Here is a 16,424-nt window from a genome sequence, read left to right as displayed (position 1 = left end):
AAAAGTTAAAAATGTGGACATGATAGAAAAGAAGAGGTAGAATCTCTTCTCTCTCTCTGAATCTCTTCACGAAGTCCACAATCTCTTCAATGCTTTTCCCTTCCCTCCTAACTTACCATCGAAACAAGGGGTGGTTCTATATACACCCCCCCTATTGCTCAGGACACCCCCCAAAAATTAAAAAAAAATTAAATACTCTCTACACCCCCCCATTTGCTAAGGACACCCCTAAAAAATTAAAAATTCCTAACTTACCCCCCACCCTCCCCACCCCCTCACCTAAATTGCTCTCTACACCCCCCAAACCCCCCCCACCCCGCTCTTCCCCTCCAAAACACCCGCCGGCTTCTCCCTTCCGCCCAAAAAACCTCGCCTCAAGCACCTCGCCGGCGGCCAAACCCCCTCCGTCTCCCTTTGAACTGTTCCGCCCAAAGCACCTCGCCAACGCCCAAAACCCCCCCGTTCCCCCTTCTCCCTCTCGTCGCCGGCATTCTCCCGATCTCCGACCACCTCGCCGGCTTCTCCCGGAACCACCTCCCCGGCCATCTCCCGAGCAACGAGCACCTCGCCGGCGCCTCCACGACCACCTCGAGGTAGCTCCCCCCCCCCCCCCGCCCCCCCAAATCGTTCGGCACTGGTTCTTTGAACCAGTGCCTTCGGTTCGGCCCCATGGGGCCGACCCGCTGCAATTGGGTCGGCCCCATGGGGCCGACCAAAATACATTGGTTCGGCCCCATGGGGCCGACCCAATGTATCTTGGTCCCCATGGGGCCGAATCCAAATTTTTTTTTTTTTTTCTGTTGCTAGACTAAGGATTATTTTTATTCCCAAATTTTAGCCTAGATCACGTCCTTAGGGTGAATTGGATACCCAACATCAAGGACAAGTTTTTCATTACTAGATTAGATAGTAATTTGAGAAGTAGGGACAAAAACTAAAAACAAAAACTAAGAACTGCGGCATAGTTTTAGGTAAAGTCTATTATTGAGTTATGTCTTGAGTTTACGAGTCGTATACTTTTGAATTATCATTTATGTATGCAATTGAAGTAACATTGAATTATTTATCACAAAACCCAATCATGTAGATTCCAAGAAGTAACTTGTTTCTTTTTTGGCTTGTTTTATCATTTATCATTTATGTATGCAATTGAATTATTTTCTTTGATATAGCCTAACATTGAATTTCTATATTTTCAGACATGGATCCCGGTCCCTCCAGAGTTAGACCTACGGCGTCAGCTAGGAGACGTCGTGCTAGGATTGCTTCTCCCGAGCCTGCTCATATGCCATCGCCCTCTCCTGAGTCAGAGCATGATGATATGCCCGCTAGGGGCGAAGACGATGAGTCCGTTGGATCATGTCCAGGAGGTCCAGAGGATGAGTCCGTCCTGATCAGTTTCAGGACGCATATAGCAGCTTCCATCTGGAGGCAACAGGTATTGTTTATTTGTTATAGCATTATATTTTGTTTATTGATGTTTTATAAAGTAGTAGTAATTATACATTTATATTACAGGAACGGGCTCCACTAAAGTGCATGAACCATACTGCCAAGGTTGGTGAATGGAAGTGGTGGTCTTCAAACCAACCAAATACCAGGTTCAAAGCACTATTGAGGCAGTCGGGCCTCATAGAGTTAGTACAGTGCTCTTATCGATTCACCGATAAGATTCTGATTTCGGGCTTCGTAGAGAGATGGCAGCCCGAGACGAACACCTTCCATATACCATTTGGCGAGATCACTATCACGTTGGATGATGTATCCGCCATTTTAGGGATTCCTGTCGCAGGTGCCTCAGTAGCAGTTTCTCCTGAGAGGATGAGTGATCGGGATGCTGAGGAGCTACTTGTGGAGTTGTTGGGGGTGTCAGCTGGAGACGCGCGTCAGGAGGTACTGTCATCGCGCGGTCAGTCTGTGAGGATGGAGTGGCTGAGGACTCAGTTTCACTCTGTATCTGATAGAGACAGCCAGCAGAGGATAGAGTGTGCAGCACGAGCCTATTTGTTATTTTTGTTAGGCTGCACACTCTTTGCTGATAAGAGTGGGACCAGGGTGCCTATAGCGTATTTGTGTTTACTGCGGGATCTGGATAGAGTGAGCACATATGCCTGGGGTACAGCTGCCTTAGCATATTTGTATCGGCAGTTGGGGATTGCGTCGAGGTCATCAGTGAGACAGATCAGTGGTTATATGACGCTTCTGCAGGCATGGATTTATGAGCATTTTCCAGCACTCAGTCCTCACCCGTCGCTTGAGTATACTGATGCCAGTCCCCGCGTGCACCGCTGGATGCCCGGTACTCCATCCCGTACCACGATGGACCATTTAGTGGTTCTACGTGAGTCATTGGACCTTTTGAGCATCGATGAGGTACGTATCATATTACCATTTGCTTGTGTTTGTCAGTACTTTTAATATGCGATGTAGTATAAAACTGAAATGGACCTTTTGTTTTGCAGGTTATTTGGGATCCCCATCATCGGCTTCGGGGAGATCGCCCATATGTTGATATCGCATTTTTTAGTGGCTCCATCAAGTGCCTTGATATCGTAGAACCCTATCATCCAGAAAGGGTTCTTAGACAGTTTGGTCGTATTCAGACCATCCCTCGAGCGCCACTAGCCCCTACGCGAGCCAACAGAGGTTCCACAGCAGGCTCGTACCGGATACATTACTCCTATATGGATCAGCTTTGGGAGCGGTGGGAGGACCACGTGCTGAGCCAGGCGAGCAGGAGCCACCCAGTTACCCGGCCATCAGACAGCGTACCGGGATTCATGGAGTGGTATCTCCGTATCACGCACGTTGCAGTTCAGCCTCCTCATCTGCGCTCGAGTACTCATTCTGGAGCTAGGGGAGGTCATGATGATGCTGACATGCACCGGCGGCGTATTGCAGATGCACTCGGTATCAGTACCGACATTGTACGGATGGGTCCCTCAGAGGCTACGTCACTAGGTGCCGGGCACCTATTTCATGCTATTTGTCAGATGCATCAGTTACTTCTGGGTGATGAGCCTGGCCCGAGTACAGCACCCTCTCATTCGGATCCAGCACCCTCTCATTCGGACGTACAGCAGTACACGCGTCGACGACGGCGTCATAGGGATTGATGATGGAGCCTTTATTTTGATTATGTAGCTTCGACTTTTTTTTTGTGTAATTTGAAACTGTTGATATTAATGAAAAATATATATTTTTGGTACATTTACGTGTAATCTTTGTAAAGCCTGGCCCATTCTATTTTACACAAATATAACAGTGCACATAACAATCAATCTAACAATGCGAAGACAGATATTTTTTGATTTATATTGATGATGGAGTTTCACAGTACATGACTCTAAGAGCCCAAAAAAATTTACAACTTTCAAAAATTGTACATATATAAACAATCAATCTAACTCTACTGTCTCGCTAATTATAACATTAGGTGAGATGCTCTCTTTGAACTGTTGAATCCGGGCTTCATATGAATTTTCCCATCCGGTAGCACAAGGAAGATGATATTTTCGCCAGTTGGTCGCTACTGGCGGAACGGGATGTCCCGGCAACAAGAACACCTTCAAAATTAGAAATAAGAAAATATTAATAGCTACAAAATTATAAATAAGCAAAATTAAATATTCGCAAGTGTTGTGAACGTAGTACCTCAACAAAATGATTTCCATTTACGAATCCGATAGCGATATCTTTGCGGGATAGAAGAGGTACTGGCACAGAACGGAGAGGTAGGAAGGTCAGACATTGTTGCAACGAGAGATGGTATAGGACAACATTATAGCAGGATGCTATAAGATGACCCATGTCCGGCATAGTCATCCATCTGTCATATGGTGGACAATCATCATAATATGATAATGCATGAGTGATCTCAGCAATCGTCCCTTCCACACTATATAATGTGCGATAGTGGTCCGAATGACATTGCAACTCTTGCAATAAATCCTTCCTAACACGCACCCAGTCATCTTCTCCAAATCCCAGTAAGTCAGCTATTGCCCTAAATCCGCAATTCCCATCAGCTTTTACATCCTTGATATGCTGGATGTATGGTCTCAAGGCAGAAGGAATAGCATCAATATAGATAATGGGCGTATGTGACTGGGCTCTAGTACGAAAAACCTGCAAATAATATCAAATGATAGAAAATATGTAACAATGGCAGAAATATCCAAATAGTTATCCGTCTCAGCACATCCCGTACCGGCACGGCACGGCACGTCCCGACATGTCCCGTATCGGCACATCTCGGCACGGCACGTACCGACATGTCCCGTATCGGCACATCTCGGCACGGCACATCCCGTATCGGCACATCTCGGCACGGCACATCCCGTATCGGCACATCTCGGCACGGCACGTCCCGACATGTCCCGTATCGGCACATCTCGGCACGGCACGTCCCGACATGTCCCGTATCGGCACATCACATACCGGCACGGCACGGACCGTCCCGTAGACGTTGTGATACCTATTGTAAGGAAATAAATATTTGGTACTTACCTTTTGCTTGGGCCGCCTCTTTTGAATCTGAGTAGATGGATTGCGGATGGTAACTTTCTCAACACCAGGTGAATAACTATCCTGTCCAGATAGAACCAACTCAAACGCAGACGGGTCACGTCGAGTAGACGTATCAACCTTCATTGAAGCGCGCCCACGTGAACCGGTCTTCCGTTTTGCAGGCTCTAAAAGAGGTGTACTATCTGGACTTGCAATCTCTCGTAACTTCTTGATCATCTGCAATTGAGAAGCCCCATCTAACTTCTTGAATCGTAGCGCAATCAAATCTAACTCTGCATCACAACTCAACTGAATTGGCTGCACGGGGGGGGGGGGGGTAGGCACAATATCAAGTTTCCTCCAATGAGGATCTATGCAGTCGAGAGGAATGGGCCGACCTTCCACCCTGTACCGCGCAATCTGGTGAGCACATGGTATACCATGTGTGCGTCGAATAGCGCACCCACAATTTGAATCATCAAACCCAACTGAATTGGCTCGTTTCGATTGGGCGAGGACATGATTTAACGCACCTATAGATATGAAACCTCGCAACTCTTTGAATTCAGCTGGCTTGAAGTTGTGCTGCACTACCAATAAACTCTTCTCCAATGAGGCTTTAACGGAGTTGTGCTGCAACTCAATCAATCCATGTATTCTAGTCCAAGATGACTCGAAACTTCCTTGGCTTGATCCAAGCTGCTTTTTGAGCTTTGCATGTGCACTCTCGACCCTAGTAAACAAATGAAAGTTAGATATAACAATTGAGGCAAATTAAAATTAAATGAGTCTTTATTTGTGATACCTATTTGTCGTCACATTTCCGTAGTGCCTGCATGTATCCGTCCACGCCGCAACAAATCTTTCCTTGTATTTGCTCAGCCAAGTATCTGACACATACTGTAGTGCATCTGGATAGGTACCGAACTCTCTCTGCAGTGCACTCCAGCGATCATTATACTCGTCTTCCGTGGAGGACAGCACTAGTACATTCCAACTCATAATAAATTTATCCCATTTCTCCTTCAATTCGAAAAATTTTTTGCACTTGGCCAAAACATTCCTACTAATATGCCATCTACATAATAAATGTCTAGCAGTAGGAAATACTCTATGAATTGCATTCATCAAAGCCAAGTCTCTATCTGTAACAATCAACTCAGGCAAAACATCATCAGCTATGACACTGCGCAATCTCTCTAATGCCCAAGTATAGCTTTCTTCCCGCTCAGAATTTAAGTATACAAAAGCAATTGAAAATGTCATCTCAGTAGATGTTACCCCCACAATCTCTAAGAGCGGAAGACGATACCTATTCGTCTTGTACGTGCAATCCATTATCAACACACGGGAAAATGCACGGAACAAATCAATGCTGCCAGGGTGTGCCCAAAATAAGTCATGCACAACATCCGTATTAGTACAATTCCTATGCCACTCAATATATTTAGCCTCTGATAATTTACCTAATAGATGTTGCATTTCAGACCTCCCGGCTTTCTCTACAACCTTAAACCGTTGACGTACATTGTAGATAGTCTTGATAGTCGTAACATTGAGGGCATCTCTTTCCTTCAATGTGGATAATATGTCCTTTGGACGAACCAAACTCTTCGACATATCCACTAACAATTCCGTCTCCTGCTCAGATAATCTCCCTGCATATGAGTGCCCCTCCAGATTCTCTGCAGCGGGATGATTGTGCACTCCACATACGACCAGTAATATCCAATCATCCGCAGTATCCAATTTCTTTCCTGTTAATGCAAAAGGGCATCCACACTTCTTTGTCCCACAGGCAGTCTTTATTCGCTTTTCTTTTTTGGTTCGGTACGTCCCACCCCTCTCACAACCTAACGTAATTCTGGGTTTCTTAGAAATGGTACCTGCATCGGATGATTTGATTACAACAACAAAACCATTTCGCCTCCCAGCTTCACGACACCAATTACACAAGTCCTCTCTACTCTTGAAGATCTATACATTAAACAATTTATGTAAGTACACAGTTGTAAAAATAGCTCGCTAAACTAATACAAAATTGCACAATACATTATAATACCTCGTAAGTTGTAAATTCGCTTGTGTAATCCAGTACAAATCCTGATCCAATTATACTCGATTCGGTTGTAGCATAGCCCTACATATAAAATAATTTATCACCAAGAATTAATGAATCAGAGGATCTGTTCGGCACAAAATTCAGCACGGCACGCGATTTGGCACCAGAAGGCTTCTGTTCGGCTGCACAGAGCCGGACAGAACCCTTCTGTTCGGCTGCACAGTGCCGGACAGAAGCCTTCTGTTCGGCACTGTGCAGCCGAACAGAAGGCTTCTGTTCGGTTGAGGGTTGCCGAACAGAAGGCTTCTGTTCGGCACTGTTCAGCCGAACAGAAGCCTTTTGTTCGGCGATCCAGTGCCGAACGGAGCACGAACCGTGAAAAAAAAAAAATTTCGAAACAAGGTGGAACACGTACCTTTGCGGCCGATTCTTCGTCCCAAATCACTAGTTGCTTGTCCATGCTTCGAATGGGGCTTAAATCTCCTTCAAAGATCGCCTAAACGATGTAAATGGATCGAGGGGTTTAAGGGGGGTTTGAGGAGTGTTTTTTTTTTTTCTTTTCAAAACGAAACGGAGGAGGAGGAAGGGGGGGTGTACTGAGAAAATTTCAAGGGCAATATGGTAATTACACTAAAGGTTAGTTTGGGTATTTTTTTTTGGTTTTTGGGGGGTGTCCTTAGCAATAGGGGGGGTGTATATAGAACCCCCCCGAAACAAGGGACTCTTAACTCTATTTTTTCCTCTCTTATTAAATTCCTTACCAAAGGAGAGAATGGATTTTCATTTAGCCTCTCTCTTAACCTTCTCCTCTTCAATTCTCTCAACCCGAACAGTATCTCGGTGACTCACAAGATTCTATAGTGCCTTTATGGGGAATGTTAGGGGTGCAAAAGAGGGCTATAAACCTTTAGTCCCATACTGCTTGAGTAGTGAAAAGGATTGTGCTTATAAGGGGTCTCCATCATCTTTTCCTCGCGAGGTGTCTTTTGGACAAAGCTGTGAAAAGTATCTCCCGTCCTAAAAATACCTCGTGATGGGATGCAACCTCTTTTCCTGCTCTAACAAGGAGGTACTTGGATAAGATCATAGAAGGATGATTAGATGTTTCTCAACAAAGACTTCACGATTAGATATTTCTCTACTAAGACTTCACCACATATCTCACGTTTAGAAGATGATGACATAAGTTTTTCAGAACATAAGCCAATGTAGAATAGGGTTGGCAGCATAATTTGTTATGTGGAAATCTCTTAGGCTGATCAATTTTGCAGGCTTACAAACAGAGGCTCCCTTCACATCCTTGATCAAACACCAGAGAAGGGTTGATGCTTTCACGTACGCCGGGGGCGGTTGGGATGAAGAATTGAACCAACAATCCCAAGGGTGAATGCTTGTCACGAGCAGCAAGAATGCCATCCCAGGTGGTAGACAATGACGCTAAGATGATCATAGTGAGGGCTGTGAAGAAGAGGGAAGGGCTCAAGTGTAACAGGGGCTGGCTCCTCAAGGGAGGCTGAGGATGGATGGTTTCTGTATTTCCTAGCAAAAAAGGTCCTTTTGTGGGAGACCGTCTTTCCTTCAGCCTTCTTAGTTTTCATAATTTACTCTTATAATGATCGTAATTCCAATGTCAGCTTCGAGATCTTGAATTTGAAACTGACCAAACCTACGGGACTACTCATAGTCCTCTGTTTATTGGCTTAATCTGGATGCATCACAGTTTTCCTAAGGATTTATTATTGTACTACACCAGTAGCCCTGCTCATATTTGCTTTTAAGAAAGGGGAACTGCCTGTAATCCTGCCAAACTGGGTGCAATTCAGCTACACCATCCTGCTAGTAAACAGCTGGTGGATTTAGTTCTCACTAGTTGACATTGTGCTGAATGCTGGTGATCAAGCTGTCTGTGCAAATTTGTAGAAAAGGTTTAAACATGATTTATCAGGCTGTTAACATGAAGATGGTCCCAGAGTATTAACATCATGTCAGCTATGCTCTCTCTTAATTGATGATTAATTTGCTAGCAGCAATAGTATTGTTGGTTTAAAATGTTAGTCTTCTCATGTTCAAGTTTTGAGCAAGCACCATATATGCTATTGCAACCAGGAACACAATGACAGCAGATGAGAAGAAGTTTGGCAGTAAGCTCTGCCAATCTCCCTTGTGCATACCACTCTGATAAATTGAACAATGCAAAAAATAAAAATGGATTTCACAGCTCAGGTGATACAGGCAGTGCATTCCTCTGAAAACAAAGACATACCGCAAATTCAATTTTTATCTTCCCATAGGATACCCATAAGTGGACACGACTCAGGAACAAATAGGATCTCAATTTTCTTGGGTGATCAAAATAACAATTAAATAAAACATCGCTAAAGGTTTGTGACTGATATAACCAATGGTTCACAGCAGGGCACCTGATGCAACTCTGGGAACTTATAAAATTTTCTCAATCTCAGTCACATATGAAATCGTCATCCACTTCCTCATTGCTATCATGCTGTTGGCTAAGTTCAGCATATTCATCGATTGATGTCGCAGCAAAAAGCTCACCCTCTCCACTTCTGTCAGCGATTTTGGGAATTGATGCTCCTTTGCCAGCCTTCTCCTTGTTCATCTGTCAGCAGAAAATAAAACATTTTAATGAGTACGCACAGATAGAATGGAACTAAATCACAAGGACCATTAAAATCAAAGCCAAAACAAAATTCACAAAAAGGTACAATCAGTGCAAAGAAACATCATATAAGTTAGATAAACAACCAAAATGGCAATCTTCAAACATGGGATTTGAATCACCACAATGTCGGTTGCAGTGTCAGGAAAAAGAAAAGGTGTAAATTTGTCTGATGCTATCTCACCAAGCCAATTAAATAACCAGTTAACTATTTGACTAGAGAAGCTCGGGCTATTGATGCAGCAGAAAAAACCTGCTACAGGATGAAGACCTGAACTAACAATACCGAGAGCATTAATAAAAAGCTATTATATCATGTTCAACACTAGTGTTTAGGGTTACTTAAAAAACTACTTAGCAACTTTTAAAGCAAAAAAATGCATCCTAGAAAATAAGTATTGGTAACAATATATGAAAAGTGTTCTGCAAGAAGAAAAAAGTTTAAAAAGTGCCTTTAGGAGAGGTGTGATATTAGTTAGGAAAAGGACTTTTGCAACTTTTAGAGCAAAAAAGTGTTGTACCTTTCAAGCAAAAAAGTGTTTGCTAGAAAAGAAAAAGATGTTTGGTAACAACATACAAGAAGTGCTATAAGAAGACAGTTCAAAAGGTGCTTTTAGGACAATAGAAAACCTAACTTCTGACGTTCCCTTCTGTGAGAACAACTAAAATGGAAGGAACACCAGAAATGCCCTAGAAAACCTAGTTGTGGCTTCTCCTTTTATGAGAACATTTTCAAAAGTAGACACAGCACCAAATACGTCCGCAACTTGCATTCCACATATTAGGGTTGGCATGTTCAACATTTTGATAGATATTTTAAACTGTTGTTTGGTCTTCCTAATGGAAGGGAGTATCCTACTCAGTTCATTTACTACATTGCATTTCTCCCCACGGACACATAGCCCAAAAGCTTAAGCTATTGGGAGGAGGATCAACTCAGGCTATTAAACCCATGTGGCACCTCTTTTATTAGTCAATGTGGGACTATAACAATCTCCCTCGCCCAATCTTGTGATGCCTACTCGAGATGGGGGCCCCACCCATGTCCTGGGTCGTACTCAACCCTACTAAGTCCTTCTCGACCCTAGTATCCCCCAGTGAGGGGCCCACATAACTAATAAAGGTTGTAATGCATAATGAGTCTGGCTCTAATACCACTTGTCACAGACTCACACCCTAAAAGCTTAAGCTGTTAGGAGGACTGGCTCAAGCCAATAAACTTATGCGGCAACCTTTTTATTAGTCAATGTGGGACTATGACAAGGGTGATGGATGTGACTAATTTTATAGATATTTGTGACTTCATCACATGTTATGTATCTAGTTGAATTTGATTTGAAGTTGTGATCACATGATATTACTATCATCCTTTTACTTTTCAATGCAGCCATGTAGCACATGATTCCATGGATGGCTGATCTCATACATATGATGCATGTGGTATTTTAATTTAGGGTGAACTATCATGATTCGATTAAATATTCATCAATTAAATTCTCCTTAAATCATACCTAAGAGATATGGCTAAAAGAAAAAAAAATTAAGTGCATTTATTGCTACAACAGAAAGAGTGGAGAGCAAACCGGGAAGAGTAAAACAAAACTCCCTTGTGTGGAGTTCAGAAGCAGTGAAAATGTGCGGGCACTCCATACATATGGTAATATAGAAATATAACAATCAAATGTTAACTGGAAGTTAAAGCAGTAGATCCAAAGGAGAAGATTAACATATTAAGCCAAAATAACTGAATGAAATCCAAATAGAAGAATGGATGGTCATTATTTTTTTCCCATATTCAAGCAACTTTTTCCTTTCATAGACAGAGAGCCTAGTTGTGTCATGTAGCTTCGTTTATTTCTTCATGCCTAATTCAGTTATTTATGCCAGATGTCCAGACAGGCATGCAGCCTTTGTAAACTATGTTCCCCAATGTTGTTTCTCATGCATCAAACTAAGTTGCTTGGAATGCATTGCCAGCCCTGATGCAGTTTTTCTTTCTCTTTTTTTTTTATACTTAAGGCATTTTATTTCTTATGTCTAAGTAACTTTCAGGTTTAACTTTGTGCCAATTTCCAAGTTGGTCACACCAATTGCAAGTCTCATCATGCAACTTGTAAGTTGTTACATGACTACTTAATCAGTCATACGAATCTTTTAGTTTTTGCCTCAAAGCTAGGAGTCCTATCTTGAATAGCAAGTTCCTAAGCAAGATCTTTATAAATAAATTATTAAGTTTGGAAAGTTGTATCTTATTAGGATTGAATATGAGGTCCTCATATACACATGTAATGGGAACAACAGTCTAATCGAGAAGTTGATGTAAGTTTCCAAGGCTTATCAATTTCCTCTACTCTAAAGAGAAGACCCTGATGATAGAGAGTGTTTATGCCTTCTATCATCTTGGCGATCACAATTATAGAAGGCCTCTGACAGACCTATAATATATGGACTTGGTACCCGTCAGGTGCAGCTATGTGCCTATCTTCAGATCCTTCTGGTGTTTGGAAGTTTCTTCTTCTTATATCCAAGTGTCACACCAACAGCCATGTCCAAGTGTCGAGTGTGGGTACTTAAGACTAAAGCAGAAAGTCCAAGTAGCAAAAAAGACCTCTATGCGACATTCCCAGTTCCCACAAATCCGGATGGTGATAACTCTGTTGTTTATCCCTCATATTCCCTGGTCTGTTTTCTGTATCACAGTAATTCCTTTCATCTTTACTTGAATATGGCACACTTTCCAAAACCCACATAAACCTGTAAACTTAGAAGCCATACCCAGACACTTATATCTAAGATTAAGAAAAGTGAAAAAGTATGTTGCATTCACTTCGTAGTTCACTTGATAAAATCCCCAGACTGCCAAACAGTTTTACTAACTCTTATGTTCTTTCCTGACATTTGAAAGTCAAAACCCTTGGACAATTCAACACAGCTTAACCCATCTACATTAGCATCAATACCTTGAAAACATAGACCCAATCCAACAAAATCAACTCTCTCCCATATATCAATTTTGGTACTGAAGCTGCTTGTCCTTACCAGCATAAAGTTTTCTTGTGAAAGATCAAGTCTGTCTCGCCATGATGGTCACCCACTCAATAATGTATTTCTCCAAGGCATCTGTGACCGCAAGACCAGCCATAGGTGGCTCAGCTTGAAAGTAAGTACTGAAGACTTTAAAGGCATTCAAAGGCACTTTCCCTTATTTCTAACATTTACATTGAATGTTATGTCAATTTTCAGGTTGATCATGCAAGTTGCAAATCTTATCATTCAATTTTTTAAGTTGTTACATGACTACTTAATTTGTCATATAAGTCCTTTAGTTTTTCCCATGCTAGAATTCTTATCTTGAGTATGAAGTGCCTGGGAAGTCCTTTATAAACAAATTATTAAGTTAAAGATAGGATCGAGTATGTCCTCCTAACATATGCATGTCATAGGAGCGACAATTTGATTCCGAGTTTGATAAAATATTTCTGGCTTATCAATTTCTTCTTTTCTCTAAAGAGAAGACCCGAATGATAAAAAGCACTTATGCCTTCTAACCCATCTTAGTTACTATATCTATAGTATCTCTAACAGACCTATACCCCATGAACTTGGGTACCAGTGTCTGGTGCAGCTATGTGTCTGACTTTTAAATCCTTCTATTGTTTAGAAGTTTCTTCTTATGGACATATATCAAAGTGTGATACAAACAACCATGACTAAGTGTCAGAAGCAGGTACTTGAGACTAAAGCAACAAGTCTAAGTAACAAAAATGACTGACAATTCCCACAAATCCGGATGATGACAACTCCATTGTTTATTCCTCATATTCGCTTGACTGTTCTCTGCATCACATTAATTTTTTCATCTTTTAATTGAATTTGACACACCTTCTGAAACTCATATAAACCTTAAAACTTTGAATCTACGCTCAGACACTTCATATAAGGTTAAGAAAATTAAAAAATTATATTACTAATGCTTTGTTTTTCCAGTCGCTAAACCAGAAAGTTTTACTAACTCTCAGGTTCTTCCCGAACCTTTGAAAGTCAAAATCCTTGAACAACTTGGTACAATCTATCCCCATCTAATTAGCATCAACATCTTGAAAACAGACCCCATTCAACAAACCCAGCTTTTCCCATGCATCAATTTTGGTATTAAAGCTGCTTGAAGTCTTTACCAGCATAAAGTTATCTTATCAAATATTAAGTTTGTTTCACCATTATCAACACCCACTTAATAAAGTTTTTCCCAAAGGCATCCACGACAACAACGCCAGCCATAGGTGGCTCAGCCTGAAAGTATTTATTGAAGATATAGAAAGCACCAGTAGTCGAAAAAAAGGGGGGCTCAGTAGATGAGAATGTGACAAGGATGGTCTTGAACCACCTATGGTACCATGCAAACTCATATTCACTACAATCTCCTTCCATCCTTGTGGAGTATTTCCCTCAAAGTGTCATGAAAGTAGTCTAAAATGTCAGGTCTCTTCAATCTACAGTCATGGTAACACTTGACTTTTGACAGTCTGAAGCTCTGAGAACTGAAGGGTCCAGAATATATCGTTTAATCTAATCTTTTCTAATTTTTGTTTCAGCTAGAGCACCTAGAACCTTCTAGACCAATGCTGGATCCAATAATATTTACATTACCTGACTAGTGATTTCGATCATTTATTTACTGCTTTGTTTAATTTTTATTGTCTCAGCCATATACGCTGGTTATAAAATATCCAAGTTTGCGCTTTTAAATGAGAGTTTGTGATCTTCGTCATACCTATTTATTCTCCACGAGCATTAAGAGGAACACACGTTCTATGAGTGCCACTTGACTTTTTTTGGTATAAAAACAGTATATCTAGAAAATTCAATATCAACTATTGCATGAATATCTTTATTAAACGGTGACTCATCTGTTCTTATGTTAATTATTCTCATCCCTTGCTTTGTACTATTCCCTTCTTTTTCTTTTTGTTGTTTCTGAAGAAACATGGTGGAGTCACCACCAACGCTAGTTGAACTCAGGACCTCCCCTCAGCAGAAAGGGGGTGCCATCAGCCAAGTTTAGTTCGTTGGACTTGCATTACTCCCCAGATTGAAAGAACAGAGGAGGCAGAGCACCAACAAGTATTGTTACATACAAAAAATCCTCTACAGCAAAGGTGAATAAATTTAAAGCACAAGCCGCTGGAAGGTCATTCAAAAGCTTGAATTGTAAAATTGGGCATTGAAAACCAATATTTAAACGTTATTCCAAAGTAACCTTACTGCACTCATTCTGCTCCTTAAACCCAAAATTCTAAGCAAGCAGACTATCAATTGGGGTATAAGGCACAAGGCATGAAATATCGCATATGCCAAAAGTTGGGAAATGAATTCTTACAGCACGAAGAAGAGTCCTTCGATCCCTTTCCCGAGCATTCTTAATCGCCTACAAGAAAATTCCAGAGTCATAAGTTCCAAACTTTATCGCCAATCACCCCCCATTAAAAAAGTATTCAAAAAAAATAAAATAAAATAAGAAAACAACAGGAAAAGAAGCCAACCTCTTCAAGCGACCTGCGCTCTGTCTCCACCTCCGAGATATCTCTGCACAAATAAAGACTTATTACAAGGGAGCACTCCAATGGCCATTATCTCGACAAAACTTTGGGGTAAAAAATATGGGCGCAAAAAGACCTTCCGACGATCTCATCAGTCCGGGAGCAGCACTTGGCGCACACATTAAGATCCTTAGCACATGCTGAAACAGAACTCAATTACAAACACATCGCATCAAAAATTGATTTACAATTAAAAAATAAGGGGAAAAAAAACACATTTTTGACGTTTTGAATAGAAGCAGAAGCAACTAAGATGTCACCGGAGCAGATGTTGTGGTAGGCTTGGCGAACTGCCCGTTTCCCGCACTTCTGGCTATGATTACAAGAAATATAAAATAACCAAAATGGTGGGGAAAAAACACATATTTAGGTAAAAGATTTAAGAGCGGGCGTTTGAGTACCATTTGGCAGGCTCCACGAGAGGTTTGTACTTCCCGTACCTATTCAAAATAAACAGATGGCTCTACTAGGATTTAAACCCTAAACCCTCAAATAACAATTGAAAGAAGAAAAAGAGAGGGCGAAAAGAGGATGTTGACCTTCGTTTCCAGTCGATCTGGTCTTTGCAGCGGGGGCAGACGCAGGTGATATCCGAGTAGGGACGATACTTGCCTCCCAATTCCTGGCCGTGCAATAACGATTCCCAATTTCTAGTATCAAAATCTAGAAAGAGATGAAGGAATAATAATAATGATACATGGTTGCCGATGTGCTACCGTTTCATTCTTCTTTTGGCCGGCGTTGGGCTTCCAGGCGTACCGATTCTGGTGCTTTGGGGGTCCGCGTCGGCTCGACATCGCCTCCCCCTCTCGCCGTCCACAGGAACCGGTGGCGGAAACAGCCGGCTCCTGCCTCAATTATAACCAAGGGAAAAATACAGTTTGCCCCCTCCAGTTTTTATGTATCGCACTTAGACCCATGTTGTTGAGTTGGACGTGATCATCTCTTCTCGTTCAAATTGGGCTCGAAAGGTAAAAGAGAGAGTCGGGGAGAAATAAACCTAGGGAGCCCAGCATCATGCTCGGGAGGGGGCAATGAAAGAGAAAATTTTATTAATAGAAAATGAAGCGAGATTGCCATGGAAATGGGATCGACCCAATAAAGCAACGTCATTGGCAACAAGAGTTCTTGTGCTATGATTGACCTCACCTTAAAAGCAACATCATTGGAAACAAGAGCTCTTGTGCTCTGATCGCCCTCACCTAAAAACGTGAAAAATATTTTTTAAGTTTTTAATTCTATATCCCAAATATTTTCGACAAATAAGCAATGTGAAACTAAACACAAGCCGATTAAAAATTCAAATCCATTCAAATCTAATTACAAGCATCACGAATAACCATAATCGGCCTCTATAAACTCGTGTTATACCATCTCCTAGACCATGGTGGATATCATTTGTCACAAACTAAAACCTTATCTAAAATGACTAACCAAAAGATATATTTTTAAATTTCTTAATCCTATTTTAAGTACCCAAAATTTCTTCGATGAATAATCAATATGAAATTAAACAGATGTCCACACGGATCCACGTGAAAAGTTGAGGACCCGAGCAGAAACTACTACGAGATAT

General features: G+C 41.6%; 1 protein-coding gene across 1 annotated transcript; it reads right to left on the bottom strand.

The window, feature by feature from the left end:
- Positions 1-8,754: 8,754 nt before the first annotated feature.
- On the bottom strand, positions 8,755-15,725 carry LOC103704489 (uncharacterized protein C9orf85 homolog). The gene is made up of 8 exons (XM_008787801.4): positions 15,565-15,725; positions 15,388-15,470; positions 15,250-15,288; positions 15,109-15,161; positions 14,925-14,988; positions 14,792-14,834; positions 14,629-14,676; positions 8,755-9,191 (listed from the first exon to the last, which is right to left on the bottom strand). The coding sequence occupies exons 1-8, from the start codon at positions 15,643-15,645 to the stop codon at positions 9,030-9,032; spliced, it is 573 nt and encodes a 190-aa protein (XP_008786023.2). The 5' UTR covers positions 15,646-15,725; the 3' UTR covers positions 8,755-9,029.
- Positions 15,726-16,424: the final 699 nt, after the last annotated feature.

The sequence above is a fragment of the Phoenix dactylifera genome, unplaced genomic scaffold, assembly GCF_009389715.1.
Source record: "Phoenix dactylifera cultivar Barhee BC4 unplaced genomic scaffold, palm_55x_up_171113_PBpolish2nd_filt_p 000007F, whole genome shotgun sequence".
NCBI classification, from domain to species: Eukaryota; Viridiplantae; Streptophyta; class Magnoliopsida; order Arecales; family Arecaceae; genus Phoenix; species Phoenix dactylifera.
This window is presented reverse-complemented; position numbering and strand designations above follow the sequence as displayed.